The following is a 23,839-nucleotide window of genomic DNA, read 5'->3' as shown; positions in this document are numbered from 1 at the left end:
GAGGCACCTTAAGTCCTTTGATTTGCGGGGTGGGAAATTGCATAAGCCCCTATTTGTCAGAACATGTGGAAGAGATGGCTGTTGATGCTTTCCATTTTCCTTTTGCCACACTGACTTAGACTAGAATTCAGTAGCTTAAAATATAGGCTCCTAAAGATGCACTTTCCTCCAAAGTATTTGTTTGTTACAACAAGTGATGGAGGAGAGAGGTATAATGGAGGAGGAAGCAGACGATGCTGTTAAGGGCTCTTTTAATCCACAAACAAAAAGACCTCTGGAACATATAATTCTTAAACATTCTGTTTTTAAAGCTTACGTAGGCAATCAAACTTAACACACAGTGGATATGGCTATCTTAGGAAAAATCAACTCTGCCATGGTTAAGATAGCAACCCTGACAAGTACTTAGGGGACTCATGCAGCTGGGCAGCCACAGTGATATTTCTGCAGGAAATCCCCCTTTGGTGGTAGCTGTCAACAAGGTGTGTGTTAAGCCATCTACCTGGAGACTGACAGGGATACACTCCAATGAGCAGAATTATCAACCACTCACTCTGATGACAGCTTTTCTTTCTCTAGAGCTTAACATCTTCAGGGCAGAAAGAGTCTCACTTTAACAATTTCAAGTTGATTTAATACACAAGAACAAAAAAGATGAGATTCAAAAATACCCTTGGCCCCTTTAGAATGGCAAAGAGAATTACAAAATGTCATTTCTGAGACTGAATCATTAGGTGCAATATTTAGATTTGCCCTCTGGAAAAGACTGGATGTTCCCTGCCAGGTGTTAAGTCATGGATGCAAATTGAAATGGGCAGTAAAGTGCTGACTTTCAAAGAGCCATATTAACTTTACAAGGCACTAGTTATGCTCTGAACTTATTGAGAATAGCAGAGTCAGGAAAGAGTTAATTCACTTCCCGCAAATCCCTTACTCAGGACCAAAGTGCTTTCATTAGAACAAGGGAATTAAGAATATACCTATATTTGTCTATTGTTTAACCCATAGGAAAAGAAAACCTCTTAATTTAAAATAGATTAATAGGTGAGGTTTTGCAAGGTATTCTTTGTTCTACAAATTTTGAAATTTCAGAAATGAAGAGGAAGCCCAGTTCTTTGTAAATCCCTACAACACATCCTACTTATAAAAATAAGGACTCAAGTAGCCCTTTGGGAATGATGGTTCACATTAAGTGATTCCTACATTTTGAGACATGAGCCATACTACTGATATTGGATGTGTAGAACTCCCTTTTGTACTTCACATTCACATTCAGGCTTTATAAAATCATCATTACAACCAAACAGGGATCATGACTTGATTATCTAAGACTGCTTACCCTTACCTTTGGATTTGTCCTTTATTTCTCAAGGGTAAGGGATGGGATAAGGCCAGGGAAAGCATATGGAATGCTAATATTGTAGAAAGCATGTATATGTTGGATACGTTGGATAATCTTAATGTGACAAAGGTACATACTAAGTCAGGCTTTGTTTACAAATTATAATTAATTTTCAGACATATTCTCTTTATTTTTTCTCATTATTCCCCCAATTAATATTTCACAATTAATATTTGTGAAATATGCCGTTTCACAAATGCATAATGATAGGAATCCCAGAACTCATTTGCCAAGTCTTTTAATCATAGATATAGAACATGAGAGCATTGAAATGATCAGTTTAATTATTTTGACTAATTAATTCTACAGTAATTGATATGCTTTCCAAAATGCTCCTTTGATGGATTATTGTTTTTCTCTAAAAAACTGTTTATCTGTCTGAGTTGACAAAATGATACCTCTAAAAGCATCAATCTTTTCAGGTTTAGTTGTTCTTATCAAATATGTGAAATATAACTTGCATTTCCCTAATTATATGAATGGGAATTCATATTCACTAATTATGTGCTTCCTCATCAAAGTTGAATACTTTTAAGGACACTTAAATTATTGAAGGGTCATCATTTGCTAAGAGTACAAAGAATAAGAAAACAAGTATCAATTCATTTGACTCATTGAGAAAAATGAAGACAAAACAAAACCCTAATTGATAAATGTATAGTATAATGTAAGCATTTTTATTTTTATTAAATTGCAATCAGAAAAAGGAGAAGTAGCTCCTACTTATTCTATGTAGTTTAGGTCTCAGTGGCCTTATGTGTGACTCTTTGCGTCTGGGAATGTCTACCACATATGAACACATTTCCAGAAAATGGCCATATGACATTTTATCCTTGACTTTCTATGATGGGATTGCTGCTGGCATTAGCAGAGGCACTTGTCACTCTACTGCTGTATCCTCTTGTTGCTTTCTTCACAGCTCAGTTAGAATGAGCTAAAAGAATGCAAATTTAAGTAAATTTAATTGTATTGGGGTGAGTGGGTGGCTTTAATGTACTTTAAGAACACGAATAAGTAGCTCTTGAATATGCTGCTCCATTGTTTCCTCTAACAATATCAACCAATTGGAAATAGATAATAAATTTTATATATTAAATGTCCTAAACATTCCAACCAAAATTTAAAATAAGCTTCTCTAAATTAATTCTTTGAAATCAATGTAACTAATAAAAATCCAGGCCATGTTTGAAAGGGAATAGTCTAAATGAGTGGTCTGTAAACTTTTTAGATCATGGCCCAAATATGGTAATTTAAAATTGTTATTGGTATACAAATACACTAATATAATATGGACATCATAATACACAAAAGTAGCAATTAAAAGATTAAGGCAAAAAAGAAAATTAATATACCACAGTGGAGTGTACATATACCACTTGGGGAACTACTGTGGTGTATTTTGTGAAAGGCTTGTTCTATGAGACAGAAGAACTCTTGGTTTAATGCTGTGTTATTAAAGGACTTCTCAGAAGCTTCACTGTGCTACTGATGTAGAAAAGACTTTTGGGATTGAAGCCGATGGCCAAGAAAGAAATTTTGAGATGTCTTTGGTGCAAAACAATAGTTTTATTAAAGCATGGGGACAGGACCTTTGGGCAGAAAGAGCTGTGCTGGAGTCATGAGGAGTGGTCCATTATATACTTTCAAGTAGGGAGGGGGTTAGGGATATCCTAGGTCCCTAAGGAATTTTGGAAGCAAAGTTTCCAAGACCTTGATGGGGCTAGCTACTGTTGAGGAAAGGTCATTCATTACTGACTAATGAAACCTTAGTCAGGAGTCAGATGTACGTTGGTGGGTCATATGTTTGGGGAAATGATTGCCAACACGTATCTTGAGGGGTTTAGAGATAAAGGAAATTTCTAAAGGAATTTTTATACGTTAAAGTAGACTTACCGGATCCTGGAAGAGTGGAGGAGGTGGGGCTAAGATCGCCTTTTGCCTTAAGTAAAGTATCAACATCGGGGCAGCTGAGTTCTTAGAGGAAGGTCACTCTGCCTGTCTCAAGAACTTGTCAGTGGGCAGTGGGGAGTAAGAACATTTAATTTTTCTTTTGCCTTTGTTTCCCACATCACTACTATACACTTGAATTCCTGAAAGGAGAACAGAGTACTATATACTATTTAAAAAAAGAGGCTGAAGTCAGGGAGATCTGGATTCCAGATTTACCCATCACCCATGAACTATTTTACTTTTGTCTGATTATTTAAATTCTCTGATCCTCAGGTTCTTTATCTGCACAATGGAAATGATGACATACCTCATTGGGTTATTATGTAGATCATATAGGAAGATGAAGGTAAAGTACTTAGCTGAGGGCCTGGCATATAGTGAGCACTTAGTAGATGTGAGTTCATTTCAACACACTCTTTTTTATGGGCCACCTTACAACACTGTGGACCACACTTTTTGAAATGTTCCAGATTAGATTATTCATTCATTGCTTGTTTTATTAGTTTACTTTTTCAATTTGACACTTATTGACTAGCTCTTAAGTAATAGGCATAATAGTAGGCTCAAGGTAAGAGCTTAGTTGAATATTCTGTAGAACTTTCAAATTTTCATTTCTGCAAAAACATGAGAGCCTACCATATGTCAGGCAACATTTCCTACTCCACAGGTATGGTGATGGCCAAGGCAGATGTGATATCTACCATCACAGAGCTGACTGTCTGAGGGAAGGACTCACACGATACATAGCCAACATTTTAAGGATAAATACAAGGTAGTGTGAACTGACAGAGGGTATAAGGTGGGGGCTACAGAATGAGGTGGGATCTGTCCATGTCAGGTCTGCACTTTCTTTTAAGCAGTTCTTACCTCATCCCAAGAGACAGAGGAAGCTATTTTCAAGCACAAAGTCATGGGATGACAAAATATTCAAAAAGACAATATGAGTGTGTCAGTGGAAATAGACAAACAAAAAATGCCTTGAACTGAGTAACTGCTAATCACTGTATGGAATGGTAGGCAATTTACATCACACACCGGCATCTCCATCACTGTTTATTTCATTCCTCTCTATCAATAAATTCCATTGCCTCTTCATAAAATGTTGACTTTACAGTCTTTCACGAAGCATAAATTTACCCAGACTCTAGTCAATTTTCTGTTTCTGTGAAGAGTTTTTTAATGTACAGCAAATGTGTTTGTGTTCTCCATTGCTTGGTAACTGGCAGGTGCATCACGTTAGCACAGCTCTTAAACCAACCAAGCATAACCTGATAGGTGTGGTAGGATCTGACAGTATTCATTTGATACCAAAAAATCGACTCTTTGTGGGGGGCCCTGGGCTGACAAAGCTGCAAAGTTCAATTCTCTGGCGAGCTATGGGATAAACTGCAGAGGTCTACGTTTCTGCAAATGTCTACAAAATCAATTAGCCATAAATATATTCAGGAGAGACAATTCTACTCCAGTGTGCAGTCTATCCATTTTAAAGACATTTTTAATAAGCAGGAAATGCTTGTGTGGGGAGGGAAAATTCTGTGAGGTTGCTAAACAATGACAAAGTGCTGGATTGAACAGAAGGAACATTTGGTCTTTGCAGTTTAGTGTTCTACTGCTGGTGTTCCAGAGGTAAATGGTTAGTAAGAGTTTGATAGTGAATATTCTTTGTTCTCTGTTTAAAAGCAGACAATAAAAAAAATATAAAAGCAGACAATAATAGCTGCATGCCTTCCTAGGAATTGAGATGTGAAAATCTACAAATTAATTTGATTTTTCATTTAGTGTGATTGTTACAAATTGCCTCATGGGGGTACTTTTAAAATAAGAGGTAATGTTTCATAAGTAAGATCTAAAATTTGTTGTCTTATTATTTTTTTAATTTGCAAAAGTATCATTTTCATTTTGCTGCTTGCTTTGGTATTTCTTTTACAGTATTAGAATAATGTTCATACCATAATTTTATTGGGTTGCAAAATATATTTTATAAAGTTGTAATTTATTAAATCTCCTAGACTGAAAGAAAATAAATAAGACACAAGAAATCCTGTACTTTCTCTCTCTTTGAGAAGGAATCAAAGAGCTTATAAATAAAATCAGAAATATTTGAGAAAACATATCAGGATATAAAGTTCAGTAACCATATCAGTAAGTATGAAGTTTAGCTACATATAACAGAAAATGTATAACAAAATAGTAGAGATTTAAGCAAAATAGATTATTTCTCCCTCATTAACAAAAATGTGTGACATTGGACAATCGCTGAATGGTATGGTGTGGTTCCAGAGTTATCAGGGACTTAATTAAGCTTTTCCATCTTTTTTGCTTCATCATGGTAGCATGTATATTCAGTTTTCAAGGTTGCTTAAGATCCAAGATGACCTCTGGAATTTGAGTCACCTCTTACACATTATAAGCTTAGAATGAACCTAAAAAGGGGGTCCCTGGGTGGCTCAGTGGTTTAGTGCTGCCTTCAGCCCCCGGCGTGATCCTGGAGTCCTGGGATCGAGTCCCACGTCGGGCTCCCGGCATGGAGCCTGCTTCTCCCTCTGCCTGTGTCTCTGCCTCTCTTTCTCTCCCTCTCTCTCTGTCTGTCTCTCATGAATAAATGAATAGAATCTTAAAAAAAAAAAAGAATGAACCTAAAAAATGAATCAAGGGTGGGAGTCATGTCGCTCTTCAGGAGTTTTCCCAGAGGTCAGTACAATCCTTGAACACTTCTGCTTATATTCACTTGTCATAACTTAGTTCCATGGCTGCTCTGTTTTAAGGGAGGCTGGGACATTTTAGTTGGGCACATTACTGCCTCCAATACAATCAGGGATGCATTAGTAAGAAAGGAGAGAATAGATTGTTTGAGAAACTGGTGGCTCTGCCGGAACCAATATAATTCCCCAAGACAAAATACCTTACTATCTTGTTTTTAATAGGTGTATGTGTGTGTGTGTGTGTGTGTGTGTGTGTAATATAACTAAACCCAACACCACTCACTGCTAGGAAGAAAAATGCCTTCAGAGAAAGATGACAGAAGTAACTAGAGACACATGAGCAATTTCTAAACCTAATGAAAGACTGACTAGGAAACATCTTTCCCAGATACACACACACACACACACACACACACACACACACACACAGACTCATTCGCTTATAAACACAAACTAGTAGTAATAATTATTGGAACAAGAACTGTAACTTTGCTCTGCAGCGACTGCCACTTGCACAAATGAAAGAAAGGTGTTAATTCAGTGCAGTGGGTGGGATTGCAGGAGTCCATCAAAGCTATTTTTCAAGAACGTTTCAGTGTACAATAATATATATATTTATTTTAAGTGCTGCTTTTTTAGCTGTGCCAATCTAACTTTTTTTCTTTGCAGATGCTGAAATAGAAAAAAAGGTGAAAGGCAGGAGGTGTGAACCTTCCCACTGAGCAAAAGGAGAGGCAATTCCCTCAGTTCTTAAGGAAGAAAAAAAATGCAGGACACTAAAAGGTTGCCTTCAACCCAGAACAAGAGGAATCACTTTCCTGAGTGCTTTCTTGTGTGGCCACAATCACCCCTGTCTCCTTGCTCCCCTCTGGGATTGGGCTTGATCCTCTAACATTTCTTTGTAACCAGGAGCTAGAAAATAGACAATTTAAACATGGAGGGAAATGAGGGATATTGAGACGGGTTGAACAGCAGGGTAATCAAACAGCTGTTGAGTCGGAGAGAAAAAGCTGGATCATATCAGAGTGGATGCTATCAAAAGAGTTACGAGCTTACATGACAGAAAATTACATATACTTGAAATATGCCATTACAAAATGCCAGCCTGACATTAAGCTGCTTTATAGAGGTATCATGTCCTTAAATAGCCTGGTGATTATCTGTATCCCTGGAGCGTTGCTTTCCTACCTGACTTTGTAATACCCTGGCTTGTCTCTAATCACTGCAAAGAATGTCACAAGTTAGAAAAATTCTTAAAAAGGAAATTAATTTTGATCTCCTTTGACATTCTAGAGTTTTCTTTTCAGCTAGGATGGAGATCCAGCCCTCTTTCCCACAATGACAAGATGTGGTAGTTTTCTGTGGGGTCAGAGTCTTGGCTTGAACGCTCTTAAAAAAAACACACACACACACACACACAAAAGCATTTTCTATGTGTCCAGTGATATGTGAAGCAATTTACATGAGTCATCTCATTTATTTCTCATGAACTCTGTAAGTTAGGTTCTATTAGTAGATTGTTTGAAGTCGAAGCACAGAGAGACCAAGTGACTTGCCCAAGGTCACTCTGCAGGCTATGCAGCAGGGGAGTGGGGATTTTAACCCAGCCACGCGGATTCCAGGGTCTAGGCTTTCAAGCTACATGTTACACTATTTTCTTCAAAAGCCATGCTCCATTGACAGGCGCAGCAGGCTGGGAGGATACAGTAAATTAAGACATATTTTTAGAAGGGACACAGAGAGCAAGAAACAAGATAAAGCATTCCCCCCTTTGCCTTTAAAATGATGTGGTTAAGAAAACAAGAAGAGCTTATTCTTGCATATAGGAAGAGGCAACAGGAAGTGTGAATGAGGAGCACGAATGTGGAAAGTAAAGCACTTTACAAAGGAAGGCAGCTGTGAATTTTCCATTTGCAGTGTTTGTTTATTTTGGCTCCTGTCATCACTGCCATGATTGCCCCGGGAAGAATTCCCCAGTGGAAACATCAACAAGGTAGGAAACATCATAATTATATTTCCTATTATCCTCCAAAGAATCTATTTAATATGGTAGATATGGCTATAATCTGAAAGAAAAGTGCTATGTAGCAAATACAACTGCTGATAAAACTGGCTGATTTTTCATCCTCTGGTATTAACAAAAAGGCAAAGATAAAAAACGGAGTTTGGATATTAGTCTGTGCCTTTTCTCACGTGTGGTTGCAACTGGGCACCAGGTATGCTTATCGGTTTGCTCTATGCTTTTCTCTATTGAATAGATATATATTCAGTATGTTCTAGAGAATCTCCTGAGGGTCAGATTGGTAACAGTGAATGGTCCAAGAAATGATATGGGACACTACCCTGTACTAGTTGGGGGAGTAAAGATGGCTCCTGGAGGGAGCTGCCACTTTGGGCATTTTTGTGATTGTTACTGGAGTGTTGATGTGTTAAGCTCTCTTTCCTCCTATTGATCTCCAGCTTCTCTAGCTCTTTTGCTTATCTGAGATGCTTGCAAGAGCTTGCACTTTTGCTAGTTTTGTATGGCAATGTAGAAGTGTGGGAAAATAAGGTCCTGCAGGGGAACCCTCAGTTAAAATGAACCAGGAGTCAATGGTTAAATGCATCTCTCTTTTGTCCTGTGAGCAGGCAATTGTCGGAATCATCCTGTGATGATGATTAGGAAATGTAAAACGTTTCCTCCTAAGATCAGACAATGTTGTCATTTTAGATGGTTCCTCATAAGGTCTCAGAATCGAGCACAATTGGCCACAGTTCAACCCCACAGGACATCTTTGTACTGACTTTCTCCCTTTCCTGTTTTATTCCCTCCAAGTCTCCACTTCGCTCCAGTTTCTTGAGATCGTTTCCAAAATAAACTGTTGAATGCAATTCTTTATCCAGGTTCTGCTTTGATGGGAGATCTAAGCTAAGGTAATGTAACATCACCAGAGGAACAATATTTATGGGCTGAAAGATAATGTGGGAGGGGTGTTTGGGGACGGTATTGGCATTTCACATGGCCTTCTCTCCTTTACCAGATCCGTAAATAGTGGAACTCTGGTTCTTGGCTCTCTTCACCTCTTTGTCTACACTTTCTTCTTAGATAATCTCTGATTCCATGGTGTTAACCACCACCTCTACTTTGATGACTCTCCAAATTATATCTTTAGTCCTGAACTCTCCTATGAGCTTGAGCGTAATTTACCCAATTGCTTATATATATCTTCTCCGTTTGGATATCTAACAGGCATCTTTTTCTTCATCTGTACATAATAAAACTTGTTTATCTCCCAATAATGCCCTATTAAAACCCTGTTATACTCTGAATCCTCCTCATGGCACAACAATAAAATAAAATACCTATAGTCCAAACAAATAAAGAACTCTAGATGTTCTTGATTCAGCCCTTCTCACACTCTTTTCAGCAAGTTCTGTCACTACTATCTCCAGAACAGATCTCAAGTTCACCCACTTATTTCCATCTCCACTTCCCTGGTTTTAGGCAAAATTATCTTTTGTCAGGGTCACTGACAAAAGCCTTCTAAAATCAATATTCTGCAGTCAGAATGATTTAAACAAATACATACATACCACCTGCCTCTTTAAAACCTTCCAATGCCTTCTTAAGACACTGAGAAATAAAAGTCTAAAACCTTCCCATGTGCCTAAGACCCTTTATGATGTAGGCCCTGCTCATGTCAGATACAGTTTTCTCCCTTGCTCTCTTATGCTCTGCTAGAGCAGCACCTTTTCATTCTTCAAAAACCCCAGGTTCTAGCTCTTTTCAGAGTCTTTCATTTTTCTGAAACTTCTGCTTGAATAGTTGTTTTCTTGGTTTCATATGTCCTATTTCTTATTCTTTAGGCTTTAGCATAAATCTCTACTCTTCTGGAGTCATTCTTGTCAAGAGCACCTGCCTGGAAGAGTACCCTTCTCCCTAGTTACTCCCTACACTCCTTATTTATTTCCTTCATAATTCTTTTCTTAAACTTTATACTGTGTTGTGAGCTGTTTTATTTTCTTTTGATCTTCTCAGCTAGAAGGTAAGCTTCATGAGGGCAGGAATCTCAAATTGCTCTGGCACTTTTGTGGAATATATTAGTGGAAGGGTTAATTATTTTGAGAAATTCCTCTGCACGTATGAATGTCTTCTTACCTACAATGAAACAAGGAGACTAATAAATTTTGCTAATATCTCCTGTCTCAATAGTCCATTAATCTCTGGATCTCTGGAGCCCTAATAAGAGCAAGAGATGGGAATAAACAGCTTTTTTGTAAATACGGGAAGACATGCTTATAAATCTTCACTTCTTGTGGCACCTGGGTGGCTCAGTCAGTTAAGCATCTGACTCTTGATCTCAGCTCAGTTCTTGATCTCAGGGCCATGAGTTCAAGTCCCTCCCTGGGTTCCACACTAGGTGTGGAGCCTACTTAAAAAAAAATCTTCATTTCTTATTTCATGTGATCAGTCTGATTTTCAACTACAAAGCGACACTGATGATTCATCCTTCAGTAATCAAATGTTTTTGTGATCAACTGCATTTTTCAATAGCTTTTACCTCAATAGAATGAATGGTTCTGTTTTTATTGGAAAGGTAAAACTTCAATTCCATTGGGTGTACAATGCCTTTTCTATTATAAAAGTGACTTGGCTAACTTCTGACATAACTCTGACACAAAGAGAATGAAACTCATTGTACTTCTTAACTTCCCCTCTTCCAGCTAAGTATAAATCCATTGTCCCAATTCCCTTAAAGATATATATTATCAAAAATTTCAATACCTTTTAGTCACAAATTCTTCTTTATCTAGTTTCAATTTTTATACCTGTTAAGTCAGGGTGTGGTGCTCTAGCTTTTTGAGGAGGCAGGACAGGTTAGATCGGTTTGTTTCATTTTGCACCTGGGGCATAGTGACCTCTGCTCACTTTGATAACCTTACTCTAGAATTTGGTAACAAATACCACTAACACCAAAGAGGTAGTAAGCTTTGTTTTTTTAAAATTTTTATGGTAGAGGGCACTGGAGTGCCTCAGTCAGGCGAGCATCTGACTCTTGATTTCGGCTCAGGTCATGATCTCAGGGGTGTGAGCCTGAGCCCTGTCAGACCTCAGGACTCAGCAGAGAATCCGCTTGAGATTCTGCACCCCCTCAAATAAATTAAATCTTAAAAAAAAAACAATAAAGTTTTTATGGTGAAAATAAAAATGAAACAAGTCCAATCCTGAGTTGATGAAATATTAATACCAAATACTTATAATTATCTCTAGAAATATTTATTTCTCTTTATCAAAGCTAATATTACCTTCTTAGGCAAGTTACTTCTTAAAACAATCTTATATTATAGTATCTTGTTCTTTTTTGTGATTTAGGATTTCCACATACTAGATTTTCCTAAGGAGAGGCCCATGGATATTATTTGTGATTTTTGTTTCTTGCTTTAAAATAACCATGTCATGGGTTTTTAATATGTCTGTCTTTGTTTAAAAACAACAACAACAACAACAAAACTGGTCTACAATACCTAGATCTGTTAATATTGTGTCCTCAGTTTGCCAAAATGAGATAAAATATTTTGATTTTATGTATTGCATCTGATTTTCCTTGTTACTCTTTGAGCATTAGAATGACTTTGAGGGGATCCCTGGGTGGCTCAGCGGTTTGGCACCTGCCTTTGGCCCAGGGCGTGATCCTGGAGTCCCGGGATCGAGTCCCACGTCAGGCTCCCGGCATGGAGCCTGCTTCTCCCTCCTCCTGTGTCTCTGCCTCTCTCTTTCTCTCTGTGTCTATCATAAAAATAAATAAATAAATAAATAAATCTTTAGAATGACTTTGAGATTTTATAACACAGAGATTTTTCTGTAGTCTAACCTCAGGGAGCACTCATTACTTCCTTTGTAATTACATGATGGCTGTGAGAAATACCTGCTCAGTGATCAGTCTCATTAATAGTTCTTGTCTGGATTGACTTGAAAAGAACCAAGGAAAAGATTAGACATGTTTGATCAGTCAGGTACTGTCTTTGGTTCCTCTGAGTGACTTGTCTACACCTCACATCCTTTTGCCCCCACACCATGCTTAATAATGCTCCTACCGTCCTTGCAGAGGAGTCCAGACCTCCCATACGGGCAGAGGCAGACAATATCTGTCCTGGATTTAGGAACACAGGTGGCACCATTTCCACATGGGTTGTTTTCACAGGTTGCATACTGGCACATCTTGCCTGAGTACAGCCGTGGACACTCACAAAACCAGTTTCCATTATCACTGAGGAGGGAAAAGGAATGATACAACCGATAAGAAAACAGTTGATCTTTCACACACAGGCACAAATACACACACAAATAAAATGAAAACTGCAGCTTGTCTTCCCCCTTTCTCTTTCTGTCAACTTTAAAATATCTGTAGCTGTGTACTTCACATCGAAAGAAGACTAGCAGCTTTATAGTTTGCCTGAAGCCATGAGTTCTATTTTAAGCCATCTATTTTTATTTTTGAATTATCTCACCTTTTGTTTCTCACTGGGTGCCTTTCTAGGACTTCATTAAATATGTGTGGCATTGCCTCAGTAAAGTGCTTCAAATGTATATTAGAAGAAAACATCTTAGAGGAGAATTTCAAGCTGGGGATAAGCTTTTTCCACTGAGGACAAAGTCTTCCAGAAGCCACCCTTGAGGTAACTTGGAAAGAAAAGCACTGTGGGGAGCCGTAATGACTAAACATCTCTCCAGCTTCAAATATGGCTTGGTGGCCCCAGGCTGAGAGTGTCTGTGAAAGCAGAGCTGAAAACTATGCTCACCTGCTGGGCAAGCCTTCTTCAGGGGGGAAGGTGACCGGAAATCTGGTATTTCTGCCTTCCTTGCATCTATTCCCCCCCTTTTAAAGTAAAAGTAGCCCCAGCTTGCCTTTGCGGACCACTCCTCCACCATTCTTAGCACACGCTGACCTGGAGGGCAGAGCCCCACTCCTGGTGTCAATCCCAGTGATTAGTGCAGGATGGACCCAAGGCCAAGACAGCTGACAGCTTTCTCTGTAGACATTACTACTCTGGTAGCTGCTGGTAGTGTTTGCCGCTTCCGAGGGGAGAGCATGGCTAAGAATAGAGGATAGATGCCTAACAGTGCAAATGTAAGGGACTGGAGCAGATGGATGGTTGATATTATTCGGGTACTAGATCCAACTGTTACTCTGTAGTAATGCGAACCAGTGGTTGGTTGGTTTGTTTATTTATTTTAAAGATTTTATTTATTTATTCATGAGAGACACACACACACACAGAGAGAGAGAGAGAGAGAGAGAGAGGCAGAGACAGGCAGAGGGAGAAGCAGGCTCCATGCAGGGAGCCCGATGTGGGACTCGATCCCGGGACTCCAGGATCAGGCCCTGGGCCGAAGGCAGCGCTAAACCGCTGAGCCACGGAGGCTGCCTGAACCAGTGGATTTTAACCCCCTTTTTAATCTTCAAGCCAGTTTGAATGGGGGTTTTGTCACTTGCAATTAAATGAATACTATTTAATATTGATGCCCTTTTTTCCCTTTATTGCTTTAGCCCACACATCTTGCCATGTATGAATCTTTAGAGTTTTCCCCTTTGCTTATATCTTATCTTCTAAACACAACTGCTAACTCTTAAAGATAAGTGCCAGCATGGTCCCCAAAATTAGGATGCCAGCATCTTTTGTTTCATGACTCAGCCTCCCAATCTACTTGCAGATCTTGCCCATACCAGAGAATTTTCCACTTGTGGTCTTTGTGGTCTCTTCATACCTTCTTTCCATCTTTTAATTCTCTTAGTCCAAAATAAATTAACTTGCAGGAAAGTATCAGATTCTTTCCTACTAATGAATACCTGATTTTGAAATTGGAAGAGCTTCCCTTTCCAAATATGTATGTATTTTCTATTAATTCTCTATGTTAATGGGATGAAGCACTCTGGAGAGAATTTATGTATTAGATAGCAGGTAAATCTAGCTTTGGTGGGTGAGGCTTTGAGACCTTCAGACTTTGCTGACATGTAAGGTGCTAAACATGAGAGACCAGTAATTTACTCATTTTATAACTTTCATGGCAACTTGCATAGCATTTTACACTTACTAGACAGATATAGAATCTCATAGGTTTTCGGAGGTGGGAAGAAAATCAAGGCTCAATGTCATTAATATGGTTATTAAGGCACCCTAAACAAACTCTTTTGTTTTGGAGCTTACAAACCAGAATTTTGAGGACCCTTGAGCCAATGCTGTTCCTTCTTGCCTGAAAATAGTGGTAAAAGCATAGCCAGACCACCTGGCAGGGACAGGTGTGACTTCAAGTGTTAGGTTGGAACTTAATGTTGCTTGGGGCCATGGATAAATCCCATGTAATTTCACCTCCACTCATTTAATGTGGAATTAAAAGCTCAATATTAAGCATCTGGTATTCTGGGATAAAGTCTCGGAGTATAACACTCCTGAAAGCTGTATTCTGGAAAGACCAAATTAGTCTTTTTATATCGAAGGAGAATGCCACATATATGAAAGATAAACGAATCTAAATATTGATTGATTTAAGTGCTTGAATCATATAGACCCACCCAGATTTGAAATGCAGGAAAGATGTTTTTCTGTTACAAATCGAGGAAAGCACTAATTTTAATCATATCCTATTGATCAATCAAGCCTCATTTCCTTTTTGCTTTCATCAGGTGTTGGAAGAAGTCGGTTGTTATAAATTCATGCGGAGATGACTAACCGCGTGCATCTGTACATCAGCAGGCAGCTAGAGCAGAGACAGAAATGGAAATTCTCTAGGAAATGCTCCATGAAAGGGGAAGATCACCTTATCTGGCTGACCAGGAGCAAGTGTCCAGAGCCCTCTTGCCCATCTTGATATTCCATTAGCATTCCATTAGAAAGAATCCACATTAGCCAACTGAAATTTTAAGCCAGATGGTGAGGCGTCTATATATTTCACTTTAAATTGTACCCTCAAATTCCAAAATATATCCTGGAGTGCCAGATATTTCATCAATAGTTTTAATAAAATCCTTTTTTTTTTGCCACCAGCTGTATTAATCCGGACCTAAAGGTTTCTCCCACTCAGATCTTGCCAAAGATGTCATTACTATATCTCAACTTCTTCAAAAGCTAGCAAGTCAGCTATGTTTGCTGTCACTTAGGTCAAATGACACCTCTCCACACCCTGAAGGAAATCGCAGTGTTGACCAAGAAAGTCAGTGCCTGGAGGTTGAAGGACCTAGGTAACAGACCAAGTTTGGAAACAATGATTAAACCAGTGTCACCTTCCTTGACCCAATTTACTTTAAATGTTGTAATATCACTGTGAATTTTTTGGAAACAAAAAAAACCCCTAATTTTTTAATTAGTTATGAGGGAATATATTTATAAGCAATACAGTTTTTTAAATGTGAAAAAGTTGTAAAAATCTTACCCTTCACAGACCTGGGAACCATATAGAAAACCGTTTTGCAAATCTTCCTCTAAGAAGGTCAGGGCACTTTTCTGAATTAAAAGTAGGTCTGAGAAACATTCCAGATATTGGTGAAGTTCTTACCTGTAGACTATAACACTGTATTTATTGCCAATTGCTGTCAATCAATATTTGTTGTGTACCTATGTTGTGGACAGAGCCATGTGCCATGGAATAATGCTTCTGTTCTTGTTTAGGAAGACAATATAAGTGCATGAACTAATCTTTGTAAAATACAGCACAGGTATCTGAAAAGGGAATTTAGGCAGTAGGCAAGGATTTTAAGGCCTTAGCTCTGTAATATGCGGATTCAAATGTCAGTAACTTCTAAAAGCTGCTCTGACGACTGGCATCACAGAATGTTACCAGTGAGTCATCCATGTGGCTTTTAAAATGCAGATTCCTGGGCTGCCCTTGCCTTCTGAGATGCTGAGTTAGGAGATGGAGGGTGAGGCCCAAGATTCTGTGTTTTAAGAATGTCATCATGTGACCCTCTTACAAGGCCTACTTTGTGCAAAAGCCAGATCCCCTGAGACATATTTTCTCCCCAGAATAAAAGCTTGATGGGTATTAGTTACTATTGTGTCTAGAAGGATGCCAGGGCATTATAATTTTCTCTTTTGGGGCTATGTTTTAGCTTTTGACTAATGTCTATCTGAAAATACAATATTTTTCCATTAAAGTACAAATTTTAGAGGATTTTTTATTTTACTAGGACCATATATGGGTATATGGTCTACTGCATGTATATTACACTTAACAATATATGGTAGGAAAACATTCACTCAGTCATTTTAAAGCTTAGTTAAAAAAATACTACCTATCTAAGTGTATGCAAACATCTGTATACTTTGGCACTGTAACTATTATAGCATTTTCAATTACAAGTCACAATATGGTGAGCATATCAAATGACTGTCATTAAGTTTCTACGGGTATTAAAAATTATCTTTAGAAAATTTAGCTGAATACAAAAATCAAGATGCTGGCTTGAAAAGGATGCCCCTATTTACATAACAGTCAGAAGCCTGAAAATTTTCAGAACTAAAAGGACTCCTGCATGTATTAACTTAAAAAAATAAATAACTCTTCCTGCACTCTTTGTAGCTAATGGATCATTAGCGGATTTCAAAGTTGACCACCCACGGTGTCAAGAGAGGGATATTCTCGGCAGGAAAGGGAGCAGAAATGAGTCCTTATGAATAATGTCTCTAGGTACTTTTAAAAAATAAAATAACTATTGGCAGAAATAACCCATCTCTATGTATAGGCTCTTCTATTTATAGCACCACAGCATAGGCTTGAGAATGTAAATGAGATCCCAAGTAGTTGTGGTTCAAGTGGAACTTTCACTCTTTTTTCGTGAATTTCCCACCACCACAGTACGAGTCTGCTGATTACAAAGCAATATACCCCCCAACCCTCCCACCCCACCCCCATCCCAATCTTCCTTACAATTCTTGAACTCTTTTCAAGTGAGTTGTCAGCTGTGTGTGGAGACTCGAGTGTCACATCATCCACAGATAGTTTGTTTTTATGACAGAGCTGCCTAAAAGGATGCTATTTCTTGCAGTAAGGCATCATCATCATGGACATTTTTCATTTTTTTTGAAAGTAGCCAAGTGTGAAAATAATAGAAAAAAAACCCCAAAATTTTCTTAAGGGGGCCTAGAAAGTGAACTTAAGGAAACAGTCTGTGTAACATACCCATGATGGGGGAGCTCAGGGAAAATGTCCTTCAGTTTCCAGGAGCTTTTTGCTTTATGTGAAAAGATTTTATTAAAGGTAGAAACAGAGAAGATGAAAAAGGATATGAGCAGTAATAAAAGAGAATTACATGTGAAGAAATACTACACAAAATAGGGATGATTCACAACAATACAAAATATTTTTGTTCTTGTTCTAGGATCTGTCCAATTCAATCCTGTGCATATTTTGTGAAGGAAGATTGAATTTATGTTATAATCTCTCTCTCTTTCCCCATCTTCCTGCTCTCTCTTAAAGCCATGGTTCACGTTATGAAAAGTTTTAGGTTGGTAGCGAAGGATGATCTGAAATTTCCTTCCCAGCAAGAGCAATCTTTTCCATTTCTTTTGCCATGGGACTCACTAGTCCTTTTGAAATGGAGATACAGCTTTGCTTCCAAGAGAGGAGCCTCAGAAAATACCAAACCCCAAACAGGGAGCTAACATGGTAAATGTGGCCATAACCCAAATAACTTAAATGAAATACACCTGAGAATGTGTCTGGCATAGTAGCTGACATTGCTCAGCTAGCTGCTCATTATGTGATAGTGAAAGGAGGTGGGCATAGATAAAACATACAATTAATTGAATCCGAATCTGTTAATGGTGGGGTAAGGGCAAACAGAAAGGAGTCTAATAGAAAGAGAAGTGGGTTGGGAAAAAAGCATGAGGTAGAGGGTACCAGTGGGTGAGAAAAATAAAAGAATACATTGATAATTGTTGAATGATTGTATCATTTCACACGTCTAAAATTACCTCCACCGATTAAAAAATATCTCAGGGTTTTAAGATTAGACTTTGTGACCAAGCAATAATTTCATAATAGATTTTCTTACTCTGTGTTCATTGCAAAATTAGCTGGTCTCTAGTCCCCTGTACTGGAAGGGCAATTTGGGCAGGATTTAATCTAACAGAATCAGTAAATGCAGTGCTTATGAAGCTCTGGAGTTCTCAGATAATTTCCCGTGAAGATAATGTGCCTATTTTGAGGCTATTTAAGGCTGGAAGAGTTGGTTTAAGCTTTTAAAATGCTATTTCAACTCCTACTAAAAAGAAACAAAAATTCTCTTAAAATATTTAAGTCAACAAAGTGCTGTTTCACCCATTCCCTTGACCTCACTAATGTTCACATACACACAATTTCTACTCAGTGGTTTCCATGGTGAATGCAACTGTTGCCAGGGAGGTGGAAACAATGCATGCAGCGTTGATGGATTGTTCTTTTCTGATATTAAGAAATATTTACAAAATTGCTGGGGGAGGGATTTATTCCTCACACACATAAGGAATAGTAAATAACTCCCTAGAAAGATAAATATTTATAAACATGAAAACATTCTTTATGAACATTGCCACATTCCTACATTGAATTTGCAACAAGAAATTTAATTTATTCCAATTTCTCACTTTCATCGAGTGTTTATGCTTTAATTTCATGTGGGGAAAAAGCAAGACATTTAGAGGAGTTCTTGCCTCTAAATATGTTGATGCATCAGACTTGCTCTCAAACTACAAGAAAAAGGGGGGACATATGGAATTGTCCCAAACCTCATTATACAGAGTCAATGCCCTCAATAATTATAGATCGGAGACTGCTGACTAGAAACATGTTTAATGCCTACCCCTTGAACGATGTGGTATATTTAGCTTATAGTTCTAAGGTCCCGATACTAAAACCTAGTATACAATTATATACAATTATAAGGAACAATATAAAATTTGCCACTCAATGTTTGCCCATATTATAAGAAATTATTTCCTCAATCCCAAACCCAGTTCAGACCCTCAAGTCATGCAGCTTCCTGCCTGTAGCATATACTACACATTTGTGTTAGTCCAGGTAACATTCCCAGTTCATTGGCAAAACGTTTCCATTAATTTTGACTTTGACTCCTTTCCTCCCACAAAACTGGTTGTTCAGATCTTTCCCAGTCTCTAAGCCTTGTGTCCCACATTCATGTGAGATGACTTCATTTCATCCTCTATAGAAAGATAAAATTGTGGTCATCAATACCAACCCTTGACTTCCCACATCATCTCTTGCACTTATTTCTCCACCCTTCTTTCTTTTTATACTATTAAAGGGTTTTAGGCAGATAAATAATCCTAGTGTGTTTTAGAATTGTCTTTCTGAGGCTACTGTGTGGAAAATGTACTGGAGGGACAATGAAAAAAAAAGGGATGCCCTTTCTTCTCTTCTTACTCCTGTTGGGCATATGCAAGAAACCCAGTGTTGCTCACCCCTAGCAAGTTTCAGCAGCATCTCCTAGCGAATTCCCACTAAGCCCGTGTTCCAGCTGGGTTCTCTGTGAAAGTCAGGTGTCCCAGTGGGCAAATGGATTCTTAGCAAGCAGTACCCCCCAAGAGTGGCTTTCCAGACAGTTCTGCTGACTCTCTAGGGGTGGTTTGTAATAGAGTTTCACAGAAACCCAGTGGGCAAAATTCTAGTAAGTTTAGTAATAGCCCTGTGGGTGGTTTCTCAGTGAGGTCCCTAGATTCCCAGGGGATGGCTTTCCCATGAGGTTCCTGGTGGATTTCAGCAATACTTCAGCAGTTTCTTCAGCCCCTCAGTGGATAGCTTCCTCTTTCCCAGTCCTGGCCTGTGGCAGCTCAGTGAACTTTTCTATATCCAGTCACCACATACTCTCCATGGTGGTCTAAGTACCAATCTGTGTGTGTGTGTGTGTGTGTGTTTTCCAAATTTGTTTTTTGAGTATTCTTCCCTAGCCCTAAAGGTAAGGATTGCTCCCTACATGTGCTATACCTAAACTCTTAATGTACTCTTTGACGCTTAGGAGTTAATCCTCTGTTACTAGTTAATAGTTCTTCACATTAAATATTCCTAATTACCATATGGCTTCTGTCTCCTGCCTGGACTCTGAATTATATACAGAAAAGCCATTTGGGAGGAGGTTGTCAACAAAATCCAAGCAGAAGTGTAGATAAGCTCAATGGAAGCAGGCATGGAGAGAAATGATTTAATAGATGTTTAGAGGAAAAATATGTATTTAACTGATGATGTTTTGGATAACTTGAATAGATTTTGATGCCATTCTTAAAACTGAAGAATACAGATTAGTTTCCAAAATGAGAATAGGACAATACACAGCTAATTTTATTTTATTATTTTATTTTATTTTTAAGATTTTATTTATTTATTCATGACAGACAGAGTGAGGCAGAGACAGGCAGAGGGAGAAGCAGGCTCCACACAGGGAGCCTGACGTGGGACTCGATCCTGGGTCTCCAGGATCACACCTTGGGCTGAAGGTGGCGCTAAACCGCTGAGCCACCAGGCCTGCCCCACAGCTAATTTTATACATATATTTAAAGTATCCATGGGTATCATAGTGAATATGTTAGGTAGTGTCAAAATAAGTTGTGATTGTAAAAAAATAATTTGGTTTTGATCACAATTAAGAGAACCTCTGTGTTATTATGCTAGTTGGGGTTGGGGGGTTAGGCACCTGAAGGAAAATAAACTTTGACTCAAAGACCTAAAGAATTTAAAGTATTGGACCACTTACTTACCATATCAATGAAATAAGAAAGGCTGCACTAAAAACATTTAACCATTATACTTCTGTTATCACTACATGGAAAGATGCCCATGTGTGTGGGAACATGGCATGGCTAAGTTCCTTTTAAGCTTAAAGGAATATTCTTTTTTTTTAAAAAATATTCCTTTATTAATACAATTACCATGTATGACATAGCTGTTCTTCCTGAGGACAATTTTGTTAGCTTTGTGGGCACAGTTGAGATGCTAGGTCTATGAGAGAGAGCTCACTGGGCAGAAAGCATTCAGCTCAGTTTCATGTAACTGTTCACGATTATGATGATGATAATGAAAATTATTTATAACGTGAAACATCTTTGATGAGTACTAAACTAGACAGGATGCCAGGGCAACCAGAATAAGCAGGGGTATCCCAAACAAACTGGGGTCTCTGTTTGGGGTCATAATATTTCCCCTTAGTCTATTGAATGTACTAATTAAATGTGAAGAATTCCCACCTAAAACGAATTCTGAAGTAGAAAGGCAATTATTTTATTTTAACTGCTGCATTATTTGGAAACTTATTCTATTAGAGTTCAAATTTACACATACTTAGGGCATTATCTTAGAAGAATATTTTCTTCTAAGTTGATAAAATTGAGATACAATGTGCTGAGAACTGAAAACAGCTTTCCTAAAAAAAGAACTACGGATAATAAATCACTGCTTTGCTACCTTTGATATGTGGTCTTCTCTCTTTTTTTCTTTAATCCTGAAAGTGATAATTTGAGTTTTAAATACAAGAAGTTGAAAGTAGCTTCAGGCTTTTTCAATTAAAAGTTTAAGTTTTCAGCTTCTTTGCACTGGAAAAGACTAAATCTCTTCTTGGAATTGGTTGACATGATGTTAAAATGGACCATGGTATTTCTTTGAAAACCATGTACAATGGCCAGCCTTCATCAAAAGGTGTTTCTGCTGGAGGCATGCTTCTCAGTTCAGTGACCTTATGGAAGGTAAAGGACAGTTTTAAAAGCATTTATATCTAGTTAACATTTTTTTGACACTCTATTAGATGTGACAATTTTCTTTTACATTAAATGGATAAAAAAAAAAGAGAAATAGTCAACTTTTCCTGCTGTTTCTATAGTTTCAATTAGTTTCTTTCCCCTCAATTGCTCTATCAGATGGGCTAGATAAGATTTCACTATTTGGGGGATCATTTTAAGCCTCTTTTCCAGCAGTTTGTTATTTTTAAAGCTCCAATGATTCACCATAAAATGCATCTCCATCTGCAGGAAGCAATTCTTAAATTGCTTCACTCAACAAATCCAAAACTGCTAGGCTCACTATAGCACAAAAATAGAACTGGTTTGGAAGGGGATTACCTATTGGATTCAGAAAACCTTCTTCTGAGACAGGTTATAGCATGGGACAGATCTCTGAATGTCATAGGCAATTTTACATTTTTTTAGTAAGAATCATCTGAAGTTTTGTTTCATAGGTTTGAACTATTTCCTGGTAAAAAAGTTCTATCTCCTGGTAACTAACATTATGAGTATTATGAGTTATTAGTTGTTGTAAACTCTCCCATCAGTTCAAACTGAATTAAAATTTTCTATGCAACTTTAAATTGTATTTGAATGGATACATATTTAAATACCCTTTTTCAGAATTTATTAAATCTTAATTTGAATTCAGCTTTTAAACATTTTTTTAATTTAAATTCAATTTAGTTCACATATAGTGTATTATTAGTTTCAAGGGTAGAATTTAGTGATTCATCAGTTGCGTATAACACCCAGTGCTTATTATATTAAGTGCCCTCCTAGCCCATCACCCATTTACCCCATCCCCACCTCCACCTCCCCCCTTGCGACCCTGTTTGTTTCCCAGAATTAGGAATCTTGAGTTCAGTTCTTAATTCATTTCATTTAAAGTTAATCTCTCTTCGTCCCCTTCCATGGCACGTATATGCAAAATACTAGACTTCAGCATGGAGGAGTTATCACAATCAAGTTGAATTATTTATTTATTTATTTATTTATTTATTTATTTATTTAATTTTTTCGAGTTGAATTTTTGACTCAGGTTTTATTTACACTAACCTGTAAAATGGGGTAGAAAAATCTTGGTTTGTCTTAGTTGCTTTAAATCTAATTAAAGTAAAATAGAAACCAACAATGAAAGTCAAAGGACGAAGAGTTGTTTGCCAGTTTAATCTTACATAGGAAGCTATTGGTATCCTTGGGACTTAGAAAGGCTGATTATTCTATAGGATTTTTAAAGACAGGGCACAGTTTATCTTAATCCTATGTCAGCATTTCCCTGAAACTGATTTAGCCTTTCACAATAGAAAGAAGAGACATAGTAGATCTTTTAATTGAAAAATCCTGCAGCTACTTTCAACCTCTGATATTGAGAATCAAGTTATCTTGTTCTAAAAAAGAACAAAAAGAACTTACTAATCTGGAAGTTATTCAAGACTCATTTATTATCAAAAGTATTGTTAGTGACTCTCCTAATTCCTTCAGGGAACCTCTAGGTATGAAGGCAGATCATAATACATACAGCAGACTATTTAAGGGATACCTCGTTTTATTACAAAAGGTGTCCCTCAAGTCTCCGATAATATAAATAGCTTCATACAAATATTTTTCAGAGATACTTTTTGCCAAAAACAATGCTTTCACATTGTGTTTAGTTTTGCACTAAAGTTCCTTGAAGGTGTTCCATAGCCTTCAGGAGGGACAAAGGATCACTGGTGTCATGTCTCAGTCAGAGCTAGTTCACTTTTATCTTGAATCATTCGTTTTCAACAAACATTTACTGGACTTCTCTATGACAGGCACTGCTAGGTACTGTAACATTGTGGTGAATACAAAAAGATACAGTTCCCTTTTTTATTACATTTACAGTCTGAATGGGGAGAGAGGAATTAAACAATCAGGTATGCAATTATAAATTTTATTAAGTGCTAAGAAAGAATATCACATGGTGCTACAGAAGACGACAGCAGGGGGATTCTTTTAGATGGTGGGCAAAGGGGAATTTTCAGTGGCATTAATAATTAAACTGAAATATAAAAAATAAGGA

The 23,839-nt window shown here is 37.7% G+C and overlaps 1 protein-coding gene across 1 annotated transcript in view; it reads right to left on the bottom strand.

Moving 5' to 3' along the window:
- Positions 1 to 23,839, bottom strand: part of EYS (eyes shut homolog) — a 1,513,100-nt gene that overhangs the window by 104,397 nt on the left and 1,384,864 nt on the right. The window contains exon 33 of the mRNA XM_072832461.1: positions 12,130 to 12,302. Coding sequence (XP_072688562.1) covers positions 12,130 to 12,302 — 173 coding nt within the window. The remainder of the gene's footprint in view (positions 1 to 12,129; positions 12,303 to 23,839) is intronic.

Source organism: Canis lupus, chromosome 7 (assembly GCF_048164855.1).
Source record: "Canis lupus baileyi chromosome 7, mCanLup2.hap1, whole genome shotgun sequence".
NCBI classification, from domain to species: Eukaryota; Metazoa; Chordata; class Mammalia; order Carnivora; family Canidae; genus Canis; species Canis lupus.
The sequence above is the reverse complement of the archived record's forward strand: the minus strand, read 5'-3'. Positions and strand labels throughout refer to the sequence as shown.